The 20,902-nt window shown below is 39.1% G+C and overlaps 1 protein-coding gene across 4 annotated transcripts in view; it reads left to right on the top strand.

Moving 5' to 3' along the window:
* CIITA (class II major histocompatibility complex transactivator) overlaps window positions 1–20,902 on the top strand; it is a 43,624-nt gene that overhangs the window by 11,902 nt on the left and 10,820 nt on the right. For 2 of the 4 annotated variants that reach the window (XM_063345196.1, XM_063345197.1), the window contains 10 exons: window positions 7,632–7,775; window positions 8,912–9,040; window positions 9,479–9,538; window positions 10,901–10,981; window positions 11,591–11,650; window positions 15,970–16,101; window positions 16,240–16,296; window positions 18,352–18,417; window positions 18,879–20,586; window positions 20,700–20,873. In XM_063345196.1, coding sequence (XP_063201266.1) covers window positions 7,632–7,775; window positions 8,912–9,040; window positions 9,479–9,538; window positions 10,901–10,981; window positions 11,591–11,650; window positions 15,970–16,101; window positions 16,240–16,296; window positions 18,352–18,417; window positions 18,879–20,586; window positions 20,700–20,873 — 2,611 coding nt within the window. Of the gene's footprint in view, window positions 1–7,631; window positions 7,776–8,911; window positions 9,041–9,478; window positions 9,539–10,900; window positions 10,982–11,590; window positions 11,651–14,615; window positions 14,770–15,946; window positions 16,102–16,239; window positions 16,297–18,351; window positions 18,418–18,878; window positions 20,587–20,699; window positions 20,874–20,902 lie in introns of all 4 variants that reach the window. The other 2 variants (XM_063345199.1, XM_063345198.1) reach the window with 2 other exon arrangements.

The following is a 20,902-nucleotide window of genomic DNA, read 5'->3' on the forward strand; positions in this document are numbered from 1 at the left end:
TGTAAAACTGATGGAAGGAACCTTGGGCTGCAATGTAGTCAGGGGTATAAATCTCTTCCTCTCCTAAAGTTTTGGACATCACTTCTCAGGGCATAGATGAAAGTACAAGAGGAAATGCTGGGGGAAAAGAATTAAGACAGTTCATGAGAAGGCAAAATACCAACCTGGAAGATTTTATCTCTATTATTACGGACATTCAAATTAATGCCAAGAATTCATATTTTAAATGTAGACTATCATAGCAAGCGGCCTAGTGTCACTTATGCTAGGAGCATATATAGTCTGATTTCTACTTTTAATTAAATCCTTTGTGCTTGAAAAAAGTGATAAGTGCTTGAAAAGATATCTGCTTCTTCTCATTTTTGTAATGGTAGCACCTAAAATTTCCATTCAAAGATCTTGATCCTTTCATGCCTGGCTCTGTGTCTCTGTCACAAAGCCATAACAGAGGGAACCTGAAGTGCATCAGAAGCATTAGTCTTCATCCATCACATGTTCAACCCTTTGTCACTGTTCTCTAGGTTCTGTAGGAGAGATGGGCTTAAAAATAAGTGGTTTCAAAGACCACCAGGAAATTACTCAAATTGTATTAGAGACGACAGCTTTCTTTGAAGCAAATGCTTTCCTGACTTTCTTTTTGAAATTTCTTGATTTTTTCACCCTTATGTTCAATCATTGTTTCACTCTGAACAAGCCTTGCAAAGAAAACTGGGGGTTAGGAACATTGGTATCAGCAGGTTTCTCACTTTCTACTTAATAGTTTTGCAACTATTTATTCTACCACAAAACAGTTCTTTACAATTTCTGGACAAAAAAGTACCAGCTTTCCCCTTCTTGCAAAGTGCGCTATTGACATCTGTTTTGTAGTGCTTCCAATACTAATCAATAGCTTCTGTTCCCTCCTTTTGCAGTAGGGCAGCGTATCAGCAATCACTGAAGCAAAGAAGCTGATGGTCACCTGAGAAGCTTAGGCAGTTCTCAGCTGTCTCACAGGCTCCTGTTTTCCAGTTTACTTTTCCCTCTCTCTCTAAGACCATCTTTATAGACCAGTCCACTAGATGAACCAGTACTCTGATTTGCTCCAGCAATTCTTTTCTGCTGTTTCTAAGCAGCAGTGGGTGTTGTACAAAAAGTGGACAGCCAGTCTTTGCTGTAGGTATGAACTGGAATCACAGTAAACAGCCGAATTCTTTTGTTCTCCCAACTTTCACTCTTGAAGTATATAGATTGCCTCATGGGATTACAGCCTCAGAAGCTGGCAAAAAAAAATCTGCCTGTATGGGGCTGGGGATTGTAAAGGAGCTTATAACTTGCGGGGTTGTGCTGCACATTAGAACAGGGCTAACAAATAACCCTGTTAACTTTTGTAGGGATTTCCCACGCAGCGTCTCCTATCAAAACAGAGCACTAAAATATAGAATCTGTATTTGTGCAGACTTTCATTATTTTCTGCTGTGAATGCTGTTGTACTGAGATGTTGTTTTTCTTCTAATATGTGTAGAGGAATTCCAAGAACACTGCTGCCTGGCAGGTTAGAGAGCCGAAAGAGGCTAATGGTCTGCATTGCAGGCTGGGCCCTGTATCTCTGTAACTACTGGGAACAGATCAGCCACTCCCAGGAATGAAACAGCTTTTTCTCTTCTCAGTGAGCATGTTCCAATGGAACCTGGTGGGAGGGGATCCCCTCTGCAATGGGAAAAGGCTGACGCAGGTCAGCAGCTGCTTTGCTTATAGGACCTGCTGCCATGTGCACAAGCCATTTGTTACGGAGCAGATGGTTAAAAACTTGCCTTACTGTAGCAGCAAGTCCTGGGTGTCACTGACTTCATCAAATCCCACTTCCTTCCTTTGCCCTTCAGACTCTGGTGGAACTTTTGTTATAAGCTGTAGCCAATGGAATAATACTACCTTGGGAATATATTCTCTTTCATAATTAATTTATAATTTGTGTAGGTCTATGCATGATAAAAAAATAGGCAAATAACCTTGCAGAGGCACACAGAATCATGACAGGAACGCTCATGAATGAAGTTGGTTTTCAAAAGGTTGTTTGTCTTACGCCAGGTAGGCGCTGGCAGGGTAAGCGATGATTAGATGAATAAACGTTCTGTCAGAAGCAAACCCTGAACACCATGTGTAAGACACACAAGATTTACAACCTCCTGTTTTGTAAAACATCCTACTTGTCTTTTGGGGCCAATGGCAGGAGATATCAAACTAATTCTGTATGGGTAGATTCTGTGAACATGCGAAGAAATACTTTCACTTCCGTTACACGAAATGGAGCTGCAAGGTAAGCGTGTCTGCATGCTGCTCGCTTTGTTCTTACTGATGGACTGTTTAACAGCTTGACTTCAGGACAGATTTGAACTGGAATAAAAAAGAAGAGGTAGATTTCTGGGGAGCACCAGAAATCGTTACCGCCGGCTCTCATCCAATTTCGGTTTCCAACCGAATAAATCAATCTCTTCCTAACTAATGGCAAGTGCAAGGTCTTCTTAGCAGTGACAAGTGACCGGTAAAGGTAACAGTGCTTATTATGAAGGGGTTGCTAGAAGGGAGGTTCCTTTTCATTTTCCTCTTTGGAATTCCCCTGAGCCTTTAACTTTTTTACAGTCACAGGGCTGGCTCATTTCCTCCTTTCTGGTGTTACTTTCTGTAAGCGTTGGGTAGTGATAGCAGCCCTCCTCGGTTTTTGGTACTGAATCCAGGGTGAAAGAGCAGGAACTGTCCAGTTAACTAAGGTCAGTTTTTCCTCAACTCTTGAATGCATTGCTTTTGTCATGGCTAATTCATCTTACCTTACCTTTTGTAGACATTGGTAACTATAGCGTGTCAGTATTGGGACTTGCATCGCTTGAAATATTAGTAGGATGAAGTCTGAACGTGGACGAAATTTTGGAGAATTTTTAGCAATTGTGTTTTGTGGCTAGCCCTGTTTACTTGTTCAGAATGTTGCTGTAGTTTATTTCAGACCTGGTTGAGAATGTACTTGTTTTTTGAACAAATCTTGCACCTTTAGAAAGTGAAACTGAGAATTATTGGAAGAAACTGGCTTATTTCCAGCTTTTTCACAGATCTGGCAAGACAACCTAGAGCTTTACTTCCCTGTTTAGGAAGGCAGAGATTCTGTCTTGAAGAAAGTCTCTGAGTGCAAATGTATTTTTTCTGCCAAAAAAGCTTATAGGCAAGGTGTCTGCTGTGCCACTTTATTTCATCTTACTGCTGGGATAGGAGAGCTGGGCACAGCTGTGACACACGAGGCGATAATGGATATGAAAAAGCAAATTCTGCTTCAAATCGCAACTCTGACACCTGCAGGACAGTACATTGTTAGTCTGCCTGAAATCAGCTGTCTCCAACGTAAGGCTAGTGGCATTTCTTTTATCTGTTGCAGTGGTCACTGTACAGCTAAGTTTGTTGAAAGGCAGAAGCTCCTTTTACCTGATATTTATACTTTTTCTAACTTCTTTAAACTCTTCTCTAAAGGGACACAAGGGAGAATGTGATGGGATATAGAGCAGCTTTTATTTTCCAGCATCATCTCTGTTCTTCTGTTTTAGACTATAAAGCCTGTGGAAAGTAACACACCACTCCATGGGCAAGATAAAGACTGTCAGTAAAAGCAGTATCTTTTTTTAAATTGGGTAATACAACAGGAAAAGTTAAACCAGCTTTCAGATGTACAAGCCTTTCATAGATCTGAACTAGAAAATAAAACCTTCAAAGCTAAATAGAAATTGAGCACCATTTCTTGCAGTTTACAAGTAATCAGGGCCATCTCTGAAAGGAAAATCTGTTTGGTACCTGTGGAGCAGAGGAATTGTTAGTGATGGATTTGGGGAGAGGAACGGGAAACAGGTGACTGTAGCATGGAGGGGACTTCATCCCTCCTCACTGCTGGCTTGCCCACCTCCCAGAGAGCATTGCCCCAAACGCTGCCTGCAGCAAAAGCCAGGAAACATCCCTGCCTTCTGGTGCGTGTATTGTGCACAATGACATAACCTTTGGGGGTGCCACAGAAGAAGAGAGAAGACTTTCTAAAGTTGTTTAAAAAAAAAAAAGCTTTAAAATTGTGGCTGATGATACTGAGTTTTTAGCTCAAAGTACCAGTGTTTCACTGGACTCCTTATTTAAAGTTTGATACAGCCTGGCGTTTGTCAGCTTGCTTCACTCAGATTTCCTGTGTATAGACCCTTCATGGGTCTGGGGTGTTGCAAGAAAATAACATTTCTTCAGCAATCTTTGTGTTTAATTTTTCAACCTCCTGTCTTGACAGCTGTCCCACTCTCTTATTTTTCTGTAATCTAAGACTTGGAGCTGTAATGTTATGTTATCCTCTGGTTAAGAAGTGTGTGATTTGCATGGCACTACTACTCTTTTCTGTGAATTATCCTCAGCTTCCTAAACTGGTACAAAAATTAAATTGCAAGGGGGTTTCCTCGATTCCTGAAATGACTTTATTTTCTTAACCTCTATAGTCGTGTGGGAGAATATTTTATTACTTGTTAGTTCAGATGTCAACAGAGTTTGGGGAAGGGAACTCCATAATTCCATAACAAACCTCTTCAGAAGCATCCACGTTATTTTTGTAGTAAATGTTACATTATTGTTCGTATACTCCTTCTTTCTGTTAGATACCATTTGATTTTAGTTAGTAGCAGACTCCATTGCCTGGACTCTTTAACATGTTGATTCTTTAAAATATAAGATATAGATAAATCAAATTATTGGGACCAAATGATAAATCACAACCACCCTCCTTACCTTTAGAAATCTAAAAGGCCCCATCTAACTCTTCAGACTTGTATGTGATTTAAGTGAACACCTTCTGCTTCTTGAACAGGATTCTTTGTCCTGGTACGGTAATGTTCATTATTTCTTTTACCACTTTTCCAGCATTTTTAATTCATATGGTTTCACTTAGACTCTGAAAGACCACTGAGCAAAACATTGAGAGTCTTAGAAGTGAATCATATTGTTGTGCTGTGTATGCAGAATACAGCGCTAAAACAAATGCATCCCGAGTAGAGCCCTTGCTGTAGCGGGTATGCACGGAATCATTGCAGAGGTAATACAAAGGGAACAGAGGTCTACTGAATATAGCGATGCAGCTGGAGTGAATAGGCTGCTGGAGAAAGGAGCTGTTATTTAAAGGTTTAAAGAAAAAAAATCTCTCTTAATCAGTGTCCACACAACAAAGGATTGAACTTCCTGAATGGCATGTAAATGTATTTGGAAATACATCCTGTCTTCCCCCCACCCAGCACATACACTTTGTACAGGGAGGCCTGCTGCAGAGGGAGCGCAGGACTCTCTGGGGGCTTCTGTCCTTTGTCTTGCAGGTCCGTGCGGGGTCTGGCTTCCTCCCACTGAGAGCTGGCGCTAGCATTCACAGCCCTTACACAAAAATTATTATGATATATTTTAGTCCTCTGATTTGAAAATGTGCCAAATATCCATTTTGGCAACACTGTATGGGACCCCAAAGGGAATGTATTATCAGTAAACTAAGTTAAAGTCATCTATGAGACAACAGAGAAAGTGCTGAGCAATATAGAGCTCATTCATCTTTGGTCTCAGACAGGGGACTGCTGGGATGCTGTGAGAAAAAAAAGGAGAAGCCCTGGGAAAGGAGTTGCTGTTGTAAACAAGCTTGGTAACATCTGGTTTCGTTTTGTGTGCTTCAGTTAAAACACACAGCAGAACGCTGGCTGTCCCGGAGGTGTAGTTCTGCTTGCCTGTGGCACTCTTGGTGTAGAAAATTTCCTCTTTCAAAAACTGACTTCATTTTTCCTACACCCTTAGACAGAGTGCTTTCTCTGGTGGCACCATGATTTTAATGCAGCAGAGCAGAGCTGCTATTAAGAATTTGTTGGTTCAGCTACATAAAGAAATCGCAGCATCCCAAATCCAGTGCAGTCAATAGAAAGACACCTATTTATAGATTTGTGTTAAAAGCAAAGCAATGAAGAAAAAAGCTGGTAAGCTGGGAGACATTCAGACTGGTGAAACAAAAAAGACAAGTAATCAAGTTTTTCATTCTTGAAAGAGTGGCAATCTTCATTCTTCCCAAAGTAGAAGGCTCTGTTTTTCTCGCTCTTGCGCTCCTGGGTTATAGCACCTTTTACGTTCTAATTTTCAGCTCTCTATCCAGACTTGTCACCTTCAAGACTTCCTCTTGATCGCTTCCTGACTCCTTGACCGTTGGAGCTGAAAACATTTTGCATTACTTATATATTTATCCACAAAAAAATGCTACTGAAAGAAAGGTTTAGAAATAACAAAAGCTCTTATGACTGTGACCTAATTAAAGCTTAGTATTTCCATGAAGATTAAGTAGGCCTACTTAGTCTCTTTCCATAGGACTTGACATCAGGCAATTTACTAATCACTGAACTTGGAACAATGCATTTGTCTGTCTTGCATTCCATTTATGGCTTCTGCCCAATTGCTTCTCTGTCTCTAACCCCAAAATTATACTGACTCAGAGGTCCTTCAACAGCATTATTCACAAAGTCTGGCAACCTGGCATTCTTGAAGGCCCAACTCTGTTTAGATTTTATGTTATATCAACTAAGGGAAGGTCAAAGCAAAATGTTGCAACTAACTGAAAATTTAATCTGATATGTTTATAAGCTCATTCTTAGTTCTCATGCAGGTTTACCAACATCTGCTTTCCATTTATAGCACACCAGGCAATAATATCAAATTTTTGGAAACTTGGTAAAGTAATGAGGCCACATAACATGAAAAAGGGGAACTACCTGAGTGTAGATTATTCCTACTTGTGGGACCTTGCTGTGTCCACCTGCTCTTCTAAGTTCTGTCTGTAGATTCCGGTGTCTTCTGCAGCAGAACACGGAGAGGTCCGTTTCCAAGCTGTTCAGAGGGACAGCCCCATAGAGGGGTAAGAGGAATGAAGATTAGTTTATAAAAATGTGGTAGTGTGTGACTAGGTCCTCTCTGCCTACTTTCATCAGAGCTGCAGTGTTAGCTGTATTTCTGTTTTTTCATGTTTCAGGTAGACTTCCTGGTACAGCAGGCTGCTCCACATTTACACACCTCAGAAAAGCAGACATGTGCAACCAGGGACATTAATGGCATTCTGCTGAAGGCGTAATATTTGAGAGCTGTATTGTAGCTATCCTTCATTGCAAAATATGGCCCTGGATGCCAAGCTAAAACTTTTCATTTTTGTGGTGCGTGGACATCTATTTTAAAAGGTTCTGGAAATGTTGCTGGTTGTCCATTTCATGCTGGCATCTCAATGTTATGGTGGAGTAAATTACTTGGATCATTTGTGCGTGCATCGTTTATCTCCTGATAAAGATACAGGAGTTGCGACTTATTCAGTACTTGGCGCTTTTGGTTCAGGTGGTCAGACTGCAGTATCCCACTCCCCTGATTGGAGTAAAAAAATAGATAAGTCTCATTGCAAGTTGTATCTGGATCTGTAAATTTAGGTAACTCAGGGTTATAACTCAGCACAAGACTTGTAAGCAATACCAATTCCACAGCCTTAAGATTTCAATGTCTTGTCAACAGAAAGCCACAGTGCAGGACTTCTAGTTTTGGTTGACAAAAGCCGTGGTTTTGTCATAGCTAACTGTTCTGCAATTTGATTTCAGACAGCAAGAGACAAATCATGGATTCAGCATTTGTGCCTGAAAGTGGCTGTCTTGATTTGCTGCACAGTGATACTTATCCATTGCATCTGTATACTCTCCTTGATCCAAAGTTATCTGGAAATGAAGAGGGTGACTTCTCTGCAGGTTAGTAAAACACTAAAAAATGCTTGATTAGTTTAGTCATCATGCTGTAAGTTATTACCATCTCCTCTCAATTATGTAGCCATCTCATGGCAGTTTATGTATATATAAACTATATATATATGTATATATGTATTTATATAACTATATAAACTATATATAGTTATATAAACTATAGATATATATAAAAAAATAAGCAGATGAGCTTACTTTAAACAAATGAGCTGGACTGTGGGTTGAGAGTGGCAATGAAAGAACAGATGTATGCCAGATATGAAGTCCTATAGCTCTGTGCCAGATAAATATAAAACGTTACCAAATTGGAGGATACCACCTTGCATCCTCGTTTATTACATGAATGACCAGTGTCAGCAGTTACATGGACAAATAGTGGAAAACTGGGCACCATAATCTAGAATCGTCTTTGTGATTAATTATTTCCCAGGTTGAGCTTTGCTCTTTTGGCTTCTGACTGTTAATAACACCTGCAGGAGTGTTTCTTCACTCCCATGGCCTCACTTGCTCAGTGACCGAAAGTAGGATGAATTAGGGATCAAGGACTGACTCTTGTTATATCATAGATGTTTCACCAATTTAAATACATCTGCGATGATGTAGTTAAATTGAATATTGTCAGGACATGGTGCCAGTTATTGGAAGCTGGACATCTCTCCTGTGAAGATGTTAGCATGGTCCCTGGCATGTTTTTGGCCATGGCCAACTAGTAGCTTCACTGGCGATTTGTAGCTGCAGTTCAGGGGTTAGCATGGGCCCAGTGTTGTTCTGAACAGGGAATGTACATGGTACCGCCATATCTTGAAGAATAAGAAGGTTTAATAATATGGATGAGACCAGGCCATGTGTTTAGGCTTTAGTGTCATAGAACAGATTCTGGAACTTTTTTATTTACTAGGAGAGATGAAATCATAGAGTTTAGCAAAAGAAAAGTGTTGATTTCTGGGTGACTGTAACTTACTGAGAGTTCAGTACTCTTCCTACTTAGCCAACATACAATGAAGAGCCAAAGCCTTATGCTGAAGTAACAAATCTGCCTTTTCTGCAAGTCCTGCTATCTGCTTTTTTTTTACTCCTTGGTTATGGTATTCATTGAGCCAACGTGTACTCCTTTTTAATTCTAGATCCTGATGTTGATGCCAGCAACTATGATCAGTTCAATAATATGGATTTCCTGTGTACGATGGAAAATGCTGAAAATGTGGATGAATGGTATCTCTGTTCCAATACCAGAGAAGCTTATGCTAGAATAGGTATGAAAGATTTTTTTTTTATTATTTTTATATCATTTTTTTCCAATCAGTTGCTATAGCTATTTCTCATAAATTCTGTTTTCAGTCTAAAGCAGTGTGTACGTTCAAGTGGCCTGTCCCTAATGCATGGTAGATCTAGCCTGAGTACCGAAACCTGTGCATTGTGGGGAAACAGACGAACAGTAGCTTGTGGTTGTTGGGGGAAAATCTCTCTATTAATGGCTTCTTCTGCTTAATACTTCCTGTCTCAACTTCTCCTTTCTCATGTTCTTTATTTCCTGAACAACAGTTTACAAGAAAAACTTAATTTAACTCTTCAATTTCACTCATACTTCAGAATTTTGTTAATTAGGGTAAGCTTACAAGAGTTTTACTGTGAAATTTACTGTGTCATTGCTGTATTCCTTTTTTTTTTTTTTTTTTTTTCCTCCTTGCTAGCTGAATTAGCAGAATATGTGCTCAAAGATCAGCAGGAGAAGCAGGTGGAAGACACTTTTGGTAAGACTTATGTGGCAAAGATTAATTTTCTCCATGACAGTGTTTTGGCTCATGTTTGCGCTGTACTTCATCCCCACAATTTGAATACTAGTAAGGTTTCTATACATCTGGTATCCTCTTCTTTCCTCCTGGGAACTGTGTCCCAGGATTTTCTTGGCAAACCTTGAGGATTTTCTGTATTTTTGCAGGCCTTTCTCAAAAATGCCAATTTAATCTCTTACCAAGTTGCTGATCATGTCACCGTGGCCATAGTATATGCACAGCTTAACTGCCTAGTGCAGTATATGCCCTTGATTAGCATCAGACTTATTCTGAGCGCAACACGGATGATATACATAAGTTCACTAAACCTGACCCACCCACAGGACTTAGCATGCATATAAATGAAGTTCATGCACACTTATTTCTGTCCAGGATGCACAGAGCTGCTGGAGGAAGTGTGTCAAATTTTATTTCTCTCCCTGATCAGTGCAGCAATGGTATAATATACACGTAGTAAATGATTCCTTCATTCAGTGCTTGACCAGAGATAATTGCTTGACTTTTGGTACAAAATTATTGTTTTGGTTATGGCATAAATGGAGCTGTTTACTATTTTAGAATATATATATAAATATGTGGCTGTTGGGAAATCCGTAGAATCAGAAAGATTCACAGAATATCTATATATCCTGTTTTATGTTTAGGCAAAGTAATTTGGAATAAGGACCAAAGGTCAGTCCTTACCTAGGACAATTCTCGCTACAAGAAGCTCATATGATTATTTTTTTAAAATATTTTTTACTGCTCCATGGTGTGTTTAGAATTTTGGGGGGTTTTACACCTAATGGCAAAATTTATATTGGTTTTAGAGGAAATGGGATACAATATTAGTACTTAGGTATTTGCCAGTAGAGGAATGGTATGGATAACTTCACAGTTCTTACAACACAAAATATAAAATCTGTTTAGAACCCTTTGTCCTGTCTCTTAAAGGAACTAATCCGTTTCATATATAAAAAGAGTAACTTTACTAGTACTGAGATCACACTGTGATACAGCTGCGATGTTTTATCCTTTGCGCATCATTAGAGCATTGAGAAGTATTTATGTTTTATTAGCCACTGAATTTGTGACAGTAGATTAACATTTTGCAGTTCAAAAACTAACATAAACTGACAGAATCTGCATTCAGAGCTCTGTGGGCTTTCTAAATCATCTGGAATTGGATATGTGTTTTATCACATGATTTGGTTTTCATCTTTTATTTGGAGCATATTTCATCTTCCCTGCCTTGTTGGTGTGTTTCTCTTGCTTTTACATCTTTCTGTAATTTTTCTGGGAGAACAAAGGTTGACATTTGGCAATATTTCTTGGTTTTAGCAGGGAGCCTTTTGGATGAAATGGCTACTGAAAACACTGAGAAATTTACCGACATAAAGGTGCAGAAATGTCACAAACGAAGTAAGTGAAAAATAGCAAGAGTTTGAAAGGCTGTAGTGTTTGCTGTAGTGTTTGAATTCTAAATTTGCATTGCAGTGCTTTGGTTTTAACACAGCCTCAATGCATGTCTCATGTAGTTCTTCACTGATGCAACCAGATGTGCTTCCTCTGACTTTACTTGTCCTGTGTGGGCTGGAAGTGAAAACAACTCCCTCAGGCATGTTCTTTACAATTCACAGAATTTGTTGTCCTGTAACATGACAATAAGCATGTTATATTTCTTCCCTTTTTTTTATCATCTATGTGACAGTGGTAGCTTTGTTTTCAGTGTATCTATAGCTTAGCAAGTATTAGCTGAATGATCCCCTCTTCAATAGCAAGAACAACAGTAATCTTTGACTACTGGCACAAAAATCTGCAGTCTAATTGAAACTTCACAGTCTGAGTAATATAATATGAGTCTTTTCACATTCATGTTTTATACACTGGACCTGTACTGTTCTGAAATAGCTGAATTGGAACTGCTAACACCCCCTTCTACTTTGAAAAGTTAAAATAAGTTTCCATGGTGGAAACTTAAGATTACCAAACTGGTTCAATTTTTATCACTTACTGTCGCCTTTCTTTCAGCCTTCTTAGGCTCTGCAGAGGGTTGCTCTGAAGCTTCAGAACCCAAATACAAGAAAATTGGTAAGTTACTGGCTGAATAGGAGAAGATTATTGAACATATATTGTCTCATGTTCCAAGGTCTCATCCTTGGTTAGGTATTGTAACCCTATCTTCTAGGGAAAGTTTGCTCTCATAGATTTGATGATGCAGCTTCATCATGCATTTTAATGTTTCTACTTCAGCAGAGTAGAAATCACTGTAGAATCACATTCTTATTATACACCTCTGGCTAATTCATGATGCAAGAAATCTGTGTCCTCTTATCAGTAGCTGTTAAATGGTGCATCTTAGGACCAACTGCATGGTAGCCTCGAAACAGTTGGATCCTTATGCTTCAAAAGCATATCTTCCGGCTGGGTGATAGAAAAATTACTTCCGTAGCATCAGCAAGGCACAGTTAAACTTTTCTAAATCCATCTGAGAGAAGAAAGCAGAACAGTGGAGAATTGGGTTGGTGCAAAATTTTGTAATTTTTATCATGTACACCTTTTGTTTACATCATGTAATGTGACTCAGGCCATAGTTTGGCATTTCCTGGGTCTGATCCTCTTTTCGTCTAAGTGTGACACCTTCCAAAAATGTGATGAAATATCCTAGTGAAAATAATAACTGTGAAGAGATGGCTTCTTGGCCCAGCCCATGCTATACAGTCCTTTAAACCAAAGTAAGAATGGGAGAAAGGGAAATTTCTAGGTGTTGCAGGCAGTTAGACCATCTACAAGGCAGTACCTGTGGCCAGCAGGCAGGCTGTAGCTTGTTCCCTAGGTGTAAACTGGTGTTAAAGTTCTTTCTCAGCTGTAGCCCAACCAGGTGTCTCAGGCATAGCTAAACCAGCAAAATACTTTTCCAAAATCCATGTGAACGCAATCACCTTTGGATGAATATATTATACTGTGTTTTGAAGTGACGTATGCATTACTGTATGCTAGCACACTTCCGAAGCCTCCTAAGGGTAACTCTGACTGTACCAAACCGAACATGTCAGGATGGGCAGCCAAAACCAGTGTGTAACCTAGAGACCCATCCAGAGAGTGCTTGGATCACGGGACTGCACTTCAGCAAAATTCAGGCCGGCAATTGCTAAGGAACTGGCATAGACTGGATGAAAGTCATAGAGAGCACACATACGCACTGGGACTGTGACCCAAACTGGTTTTCCAATGTTCATGTGGACTTCTGGGGGGGATTAAGCAGAATTACAGTAAAAAAATACATTTGATGGATCTGGAAATGTAATCAGAGTTTCTACTGAACTGGTACCTGCAGGTTGTAGTTATTCGGACACATGTAAAGTTCCTGGCAGTACCCATTAAAGTGGATTATCTTCGATCTGCTTAAATTCCTTTATAGATTTGGCACTCTTTAAAGCCTGTGTTTGTGCCACACTAACAATGAGAGTTTTCAATAAGGAAATGGTACATCAGTTCCTGATTTTAAAAAAACAAGACCAAACCAGTAAAAATGCCTCACCCTGCGGAGCTTGCATTCCAGTCTACAGTATGATTGCAGAGCTAATGGGTGCTTTATAAAGCTACAGCTATCCTTTTCCGGAAAGTGCTCAGAATATTGTCACTCTCTCTACCTTGCCTGACCCAATGAAGATGCTGAGGGAAGGAATATACATACAGCAGTATACATACTGGTAGTATGTATACATGGTATATGGTGTATGTATACTGGTAGTATACAGCAGTATACATACTGGGTACAAAAATCTAATTGACAGAAAGATGAGCTACATGACAAATTCAGGAATTATTTACCCTGTCATAAAATGAGTGTCACAGTATGATCCTGCAAAGGCAAATGCATCAGCTCTCCGGAAGTGTAAGACTATCTACAGTAAAGAGTATAACGTGTACTGATGTTCAGAGTGGTAAGCCAAGGTTGAGGCTCTTTCAAAGGAATTGAACGAAATTAAACTTCAGATTTGCCCAACCACTTGTGGCTAGCTATAATAGTACCCAATCTTACCTGACTGTAGCAATGCAAGAATCCTTGGATAGGAAATTACACGGGAAATTCATATGCTGATTTACACACAAGCCAAAAACCACTTTTAAAAGTCTGGTTTTATACCACAGTAAAAATGAAGGATTCCTATAGCAAAATAATACATCAGTTCCTGATAAACAGTGCAAACACATCCCATCCTAAAGAGCTTGCATTCCAGATGACAGTGTGCGCTATAGTGGCGCAAAACTCACTCAGGTTTGTAGCTCCTGATAAAACATTGGACCACAGAAATTGATGAAATAGAGACTTAATTGTTGCTGCTAGACAGGAGGGAGAAAGAAAAGCAAGCCAACTCTGACAATAAGGGTGTGGCAAAACCAAGGAAACTAGCAGACTAGTTCAAAATAAGCAAGGGAATCTTACTTAATTTGAAATAATGCAATGCACGCGAGTCACCCTCCCTGTTTGTTCTCATCGTGAAAAAAACAAGTGCTGAATGCAAGTTGCATCTTTTAAAACTCAGGTGTTTCTGACTGGGAAACCCTCTTAACACAGCCTGTTACAAGCACTGTAGTGTCTAAGTAGAGAGTAAAGGTCCCCAGTTTATTGTACTTGGGCCTCTCTAATCTTTTGCAATATTAAGGTAACAGACCATGTTTGGGAAACTTAGTACAGCCAAGGTAAGACCTTGTTATGTCTCACCTGTCAGTCATTTATGTTTAGGATCATTTACATCTAAACACATCTGAAGGTTTCTAGAAAGAAGACAGGCCAGGAAAGATGAAGAAAATGAAAGGAGAGAACTATTGAGAAAAAATGATCTACTACAGAATTTCATAAATATATTTTAGATTTTGAGACCTGAGTAAATTTCAGAAAGCTATTTTGAATTGTTCTTGCTTCTGGAAAAATCAAAACACAACTGATCAGAATCAAGTGGTTTATGATACCTATTGAGACCTCTTTTTTGGCCCCCTTACCTTCTAGCAATGAAATAACTTTCTCCTTTTGTTTTGCTTTTTTTTCAAGTGGAAGTCCCTGCAGTGTCTGCAGGGAATGGCAATTTCTTAGCTATGCCTCTCAACAGTCATCCACCTAGATCCACCTCGCAAACTAACCATCACGGGTCCTTTTCTGTTCCTGCTACCAATGCGTTGGAAAGAAGTTTCATAATTCCTGGTATGTACAAGTACAGCTATAGGTGTGCACCTGTACGCAGGGTGATTTATACAAGGGGAAAACTCTCTTATAAATCTGGTCTTTGACGATGAACAATGTCAGGGAAAACAAGTATGGCAGCTGTTTCAATCAAGCACTTAAGTGTGGCACTCACTAAAAGAATGAAAAATGTTCAAGGGAAATTAAAAGCGCATTGCCCCTAATGAAATAGAATGAGTCTTTCATTTCATTGGTGAAGTGCAGATTAATAAATGAGAGAACAGAGTTATTTACTCTATGCTAATCTAAATAATTACTTACTTGTTTTAAGAATCGGAAATCACAAAATTTTCATAATAAACTTTGGTTTAGTTCCAATTTCTTTTTCATCCAGAGGTTTGTAAAGGACTGTGGAATAATTATATTTGCAATAGTAGAGCAAAATCTAGGCTGGGATTTTGTTCACAGAAACTGAGCACTAATCCAAGTGATGGGCTGTGTAGCCACCTCACATTGATCATGTTGTGTAGCAGAGGGTTCTTATGGTACTCTGGCAAGTACTAATGACAAAGACACAATTCAACACCTTTTGCTGTTGAATCTATGCTGGAAAAGAACCAAAAAGCAGTGGGTAAGTTAGAAGTCTTGAAGTATCTGATGCTAGCTGAAACAGCACAAAGTAGCAGAAGAAATTCTGTCGCACCTACAGAAACTCAGCTATGGCTGATTAAATTGCAAGCACTGCATCAACAAAAAAAATTTCCCCGTGTGGGTTCAGAGGGAGGCTGCTTGCTGTCTGTTTGTACAAGCTGCACGGTGTTCAATTATGTGGGAAAGATGTAGTGCAAAGGACGGTAAAATTAATTCAGATATATAATACTTACACATTTTCTCTCTTTTGGATCTCTGTTCCAGACATTTACAGACTTTGCCTCAAGCACTTTCCCTTATGTTAATAGACTTTCTCATTAGACTGTTGAAAACCAGTGGTCACTAAAAGCTGGGTAATCCCTTGTGTTTCACATTCATCATACCTTTTAAGGGGTTTTGTTTAATGTATTCTGTGGACCTATGAATTCTGGTTCATAAACTCTCCACTGTGAATATTTGCCCAGAAGCTGCCAGAAAGGATAAGTAACTTTTAGAAAGCTTTTTCTTTTTCAGAAATCTTTAGAAACCAGGAGCCTTTAAAAACAGAAGAGTAATTATTCTGCACTCATTTCAGGATCTTCAGCGCTGGAGTGTCTACCTGCCGGCGTGAAAGGGAGCCAAGAGAATACAGGCTTTGCAGATCCTCCTCAGCAGATACTTAACTTCGTTCTTGGAAATGGCACATCTGATGTTATAATATATCCAAGTAAGAGCAATAACCTTTTGTCCATATAAACAGGCAGAAAGTACTGGAAAATCAATGCTGTCAATAAAGAACTAAGCTCCCTCATTTTAGTTACTGATAGCTATGATAGGCTGAAAACTATCATTTGTTTCTTTCCAGTGCTGACTTCTTCCACCCAAACATTGATATCCCCAAGTTTTCCAGTTAGTTTATGTGGTAAGTAGAAAATGATGTTTTGAATATGCAGAACTTTGGATTGGGAGAAGGAGTATATTGCTTCCACCCAAAGCCAATTCTCTCCGCCATACTTTACTCATATTGACCTTATTGAGGAAAGTAAAAATTAACGGTGTTTCCTCCTTTGTATCGATCACTGGCTGCTTAGTCTAGTCCAAAATACAGAGCAAATAAGGGGTTGTAGAGCTACAGGTTCAGCTATATATTAGCAGCCAATCCACTGTGTTTGCTATGAAGTACAGTTTCTACATGAAGTCGTCTTGTCTAGTTAAAACAATAAAAAAGTGTGCTTGAGCACCCTCAGAAGTGGAAGTTGTGCTGGTACTGGCATGGCTTGAGCATCTTAAATGCTCAGTGCTGGAGGTTGGACTGCAGTCGGCTCGCATGGAAGCCCAAAACCAGCGTGATGATGACTGATTTAACGAAACGACACAGAAGCCTAAAATACAGCAAGACTTATAAAGAAATTAGAGCCTTGGTCAGGGTATGACAGTCCTACCTGTAGCAGCAAACTTTCCTAAGATGCTTCTTCCAGCCCTCAGAGCATCCTGGTGATTACAGCTGCTTGCAGCTTAGTACAAGTGTTTTGTTGCCCTCTGGTGGCTAACACCACCCAAAATAGCAAAATTTTAAAGTGGGGCTTAATAGGCAAATGCCCCTAGGTTTAGGGAAGTATTTGTAAATTATATATACATTTCTGTGAATACATAATACTGATAATTCCGACTGATTTACAGCAGCATAAAATCTATGAGCATGTCACAAACCTCAGAATTCCAAATGCAGCAGAAAAATTAGCACATAAGCTACCAAGGCAGTCTCTTTTCCTTTTTAAAAAATTATTAACACTTGATTGATTTGACCAATGCTGCTTGCCATCTAAACGTCTCATTACAGCTTTCCTTGATTTTCCATTCTGTTGTTTTCATTTAATAAAATAAATAGTAAACAAAAAACAGCCACTTGCGTGGAAACAGGCATGCCCCCTCTTTATTTAATATCTTAAATTGATTTTTCTTCTACAAGGGGGAGAACTATCTCTGTATCAAATGTATTCTTTCACTGGAAAAAGGACTTGCTTATTAGAAGTCTGCCAGAAGCAACTCTAAACTCTAACTGTTCCACTGGTTGCTGGCATGCTGGGTAGGAATTTATTTACAGATCTCTGAAACTTAAGATTTGTATTTTTTTAAAACCGCATTCTACATCAAGATGAACGAAATATTTTGGTAATAAATAGATTTGTACAAATCTAGGGAGATTAACCTGTTTTGTTTTTTTTTTTTTTCCCGTGTCTCTGCTGAGTGTGGTTACCATGAGACTGTTCATGAGGTTAGTTTTGTTACAGTCTCTGTCAATTTAAATTATGTTCTGTGTCTGCAAAGCTTTTCCCACCAAAGTTTTGTCAAAACTGATAGTCTGTCATTAACAGGCTCTAGAAAATATGCTTTCTCTGAAAAATTCCCAATTTCTTTGTGTATGGCAGACACTGCTTATCTGACCAAATGCTAAGGCCTGCAGTAGTTGGAAAACAAACAGGCAAAAAGAAAGAAAATTGGGCAGTGACAGTACATCATCAGGAAGAGTAATGGGTAAATTCTGTTACCAATGGTCGCTTTCATCCTCAAGTTTGGTCACAAAGTGTAGAGTAACAAAAAGAAGCTATTGCTTTTGATGACATAAAGAAGTCCTATATGTGAACATGAATTTATGTAAAACACTTTTGCAAAGACATTTGCAAAGAACAGTGGATGTCACCTTGTTATGATAGGTCTTCCGCTTTGTACAGCGGTTGGAACAGCTATCATCTGGTTTGGTGTCACACTGCCTGCAACAGTTCGTGTCAGCTGAATTGTACTCGTGTCAGGATTTTTTTCCTTTCCCTTGTAAATAAACAAAATATCTCTTTCTCTGGACGACACATAATTTATGTTGCAATGAATTTGAAAATTTGCATTAGTCTTATTCTTAAAATTAGTAAAGCAGAATGGATTACTATCTAGGTATCTTCAAGTATATTATTTGTTTCTCCAGGTTTAGAAATGTTCAAAGAAGTCCGCGTTCCCATAATTTCTTCTGAAGAAACTTTCAAAAGACCAAGTGAGTTTAGATCTCTTGAACTTAAAACTTCCAGTATTTTTTTGCCTAATCTTTCGGTGTTTCTTTCCATACAGAAAAGCTGCTTGCTGTAGGAATTGTCATTCAACAATTTGTGAAGTGGTTCTGAGTGTCTGAGCACAATTCTGGTTTTTAAGATGTTAGACTTGTCTACCTTTAGATATCTAGCTGTAGTACCTACTTAGGAGGTCAGTGTACTTAGCTGGTTTTATCATATCATAGATACCTCCAAAATTATTCAGTTTATAGGTCTAAAAGTGTCTATTGTGCCTGCACTGCTTGTTTAAGTACCTGTAGTTGCATGGGATAAATCCAGACCTACATGCTTTATGGGGACTGATGTGTTTTGACCATATAACAATTATGTACTTAAACCACCCTGAAACAATGTTGTAGTTTGTGGGCTGTTTTCTTCAGCTTGTGTGTGCTTTTTATTTCTGTAGAGTCAGTGGAAGCTTTCTGTATATCACTTATGGATTATTTCCAAGATGTGTGCAAATCTGTGGCCATGGAGCGTGAAGTAACTCTTGATCACCTGTTTATTGATGGAACATTTGTTCAAAGCCAAACTGAAACCAAGACTGGGAAGAATAGCATAAAAGCAATGGAAAAGGAGCTGGTAACTTGCGGTCTGCAAGGGAAGGAAAAGGCAGCCCTTAAAAGAAGCCAAATATTTCAAATCCCAGGAGGTAAAGACTCAGAGACTAAAGTGATTGTTGTGCTGGGAAAAGCAGGAATGGGCAAAAGCATTCTTGTTCAGAAGATCTGCCAGGACTGGTCCAATGGAGAGTTTTCTCAATTTGAGTTTGCGTTTTGGTTTGACTGCAAACAAATAAGCTTGCCTGAGAAACGATACAGCCTGAAGGATCTGCTTCTTGAATTTTTTGTAAAACCTCAAGAGGGAAGCAAAGAGATCTTTGAGTATATATTGCAAAATCCTACTAAAGTCCTCCTGCTTTTTGATGGTTTTGAAGGGTTGCATGATCATGAGAATTTTCCTCGTTGCTCAGCCAGTCAGCCTGAAAAAGACTTGTGCAGTATAAAGGAGCTGCTTTCAGGACTCATCCAAAAGAAGATACTCAATGGTTGTACTTTATTACTTACAGCAAGACCAAAAGACAAGGTGTACCAGTATGTGTCCAAAGTGGATAAGACTATTGAAATAGTAGGATTTTCCCCTCAGCAGAGAGAATTATACATAACCAAATACTTTGAAGGATTACCCTACTGTGATAATGCACTGAAATTAATCAAAGAGTGTGAGTACTTGTTCAGTCATTGTTACAGCCCTCTTATGTGTAGATTTGTTTGTTTTCTCTGTGAGACAGTACTTGAAATGGGAGACAAAAGCCTTCCTTCAACTCTTACTACAGTCTTCCTGAAATTTGTTCAGCAAAAGATAATATCTATGAAAACAGATGTTACAGCCATGCAAAATCAAGAGAGTCTTGCTACGTTAGCCCGTATAGCCTGGTATCTTGGAGAAAAGCACCAAAATGCCGTGAAAAGTAACCTTCTTCCTTCTAAGGAAGTTAAAGAGTTTGCTCTGAAACATGGATTTTTCCTGCCATTTGCATTCCCCAGACATTCAGATAGTGAAGAAGAGGAATTTGGGAGCACGTTCTCTGATTTTGTCATTCAGAATTTCTTGGGTGCGCTTCACCTTATGTTAGCAGAAGAGATCAAGGATAAAAGTCTAATAAAGTACCTGTCTTTTCCATCCAAGAAGAAAAAACCTTATAACTGGTTAGATTTAGTGCCTCGATTTTTGGCTGGATTGTTGTTCCTGCAGGACGACCCCTACTTCTGCTCCCTTTCAAATGAGGATGTAAAACAATCAACCAAGAAGCAGAAAACACTCTTGAAATATATTAGAAGGCTGCAGATAAATGAGCTCTGTCCGGAGAGGTTACTCGATCTTTTACATTGTATTTATGAAACACAAAGCAACTATCTTTTGCAGCATGTGGCCTTAAGGCTCAAGACAGACCTGTCTTTTCTGGGCGTAGTTCTTACACCACCTGATGTCCATGTACTGCACTATATTTTAAAAAGGTCAAGAAAAGAGTTTTCCTTGGATTTGTGGAACAGCAGCATTGACATGCAAGGGCTAAAAGACTTGGTTGGCCTAAAGAATGTGGCATCGTTCAGGTTGGTCATTCTTTGTAGATAGTAGTGTCATTCATTAGACTGTATGTAGATGACACTTTCATGCAACAACAGCAGTCATATCTGTTGATTTCACATGTTTTGTCACTTCACAGGGCCTCCCTCAGTGATACAGTCAGGCTCTGGAAATCTTTAGAACAAACAAAAGACTACGAGCTGCTGAGAGCATCAACAGAGAAATTTGTTCTTGATCCCTTTAAGGCAAAGACAATGAAGGACATCAGTGACCTTTCAGACCTTGTAGAGATGCAGGAGAAGATGATCAATTGGTAGGCTCATTTATAATCAAAAGTTCTCC

This window comes from Chroicocephalus ridibundus, chromosome 8, assembly GCF_963924245.1.
Source record: "Chroicocephalus ridibundus chromosome 8, bChrRid1.1, whole genome shotgun sequence".
Classification (NCBI taxonomy): Eukaryota; Metazoa; Chordata; class Aves; order Charadriiformes; family Laridae; genus Chroicocephalus; species Chroicocephalus ridibundus.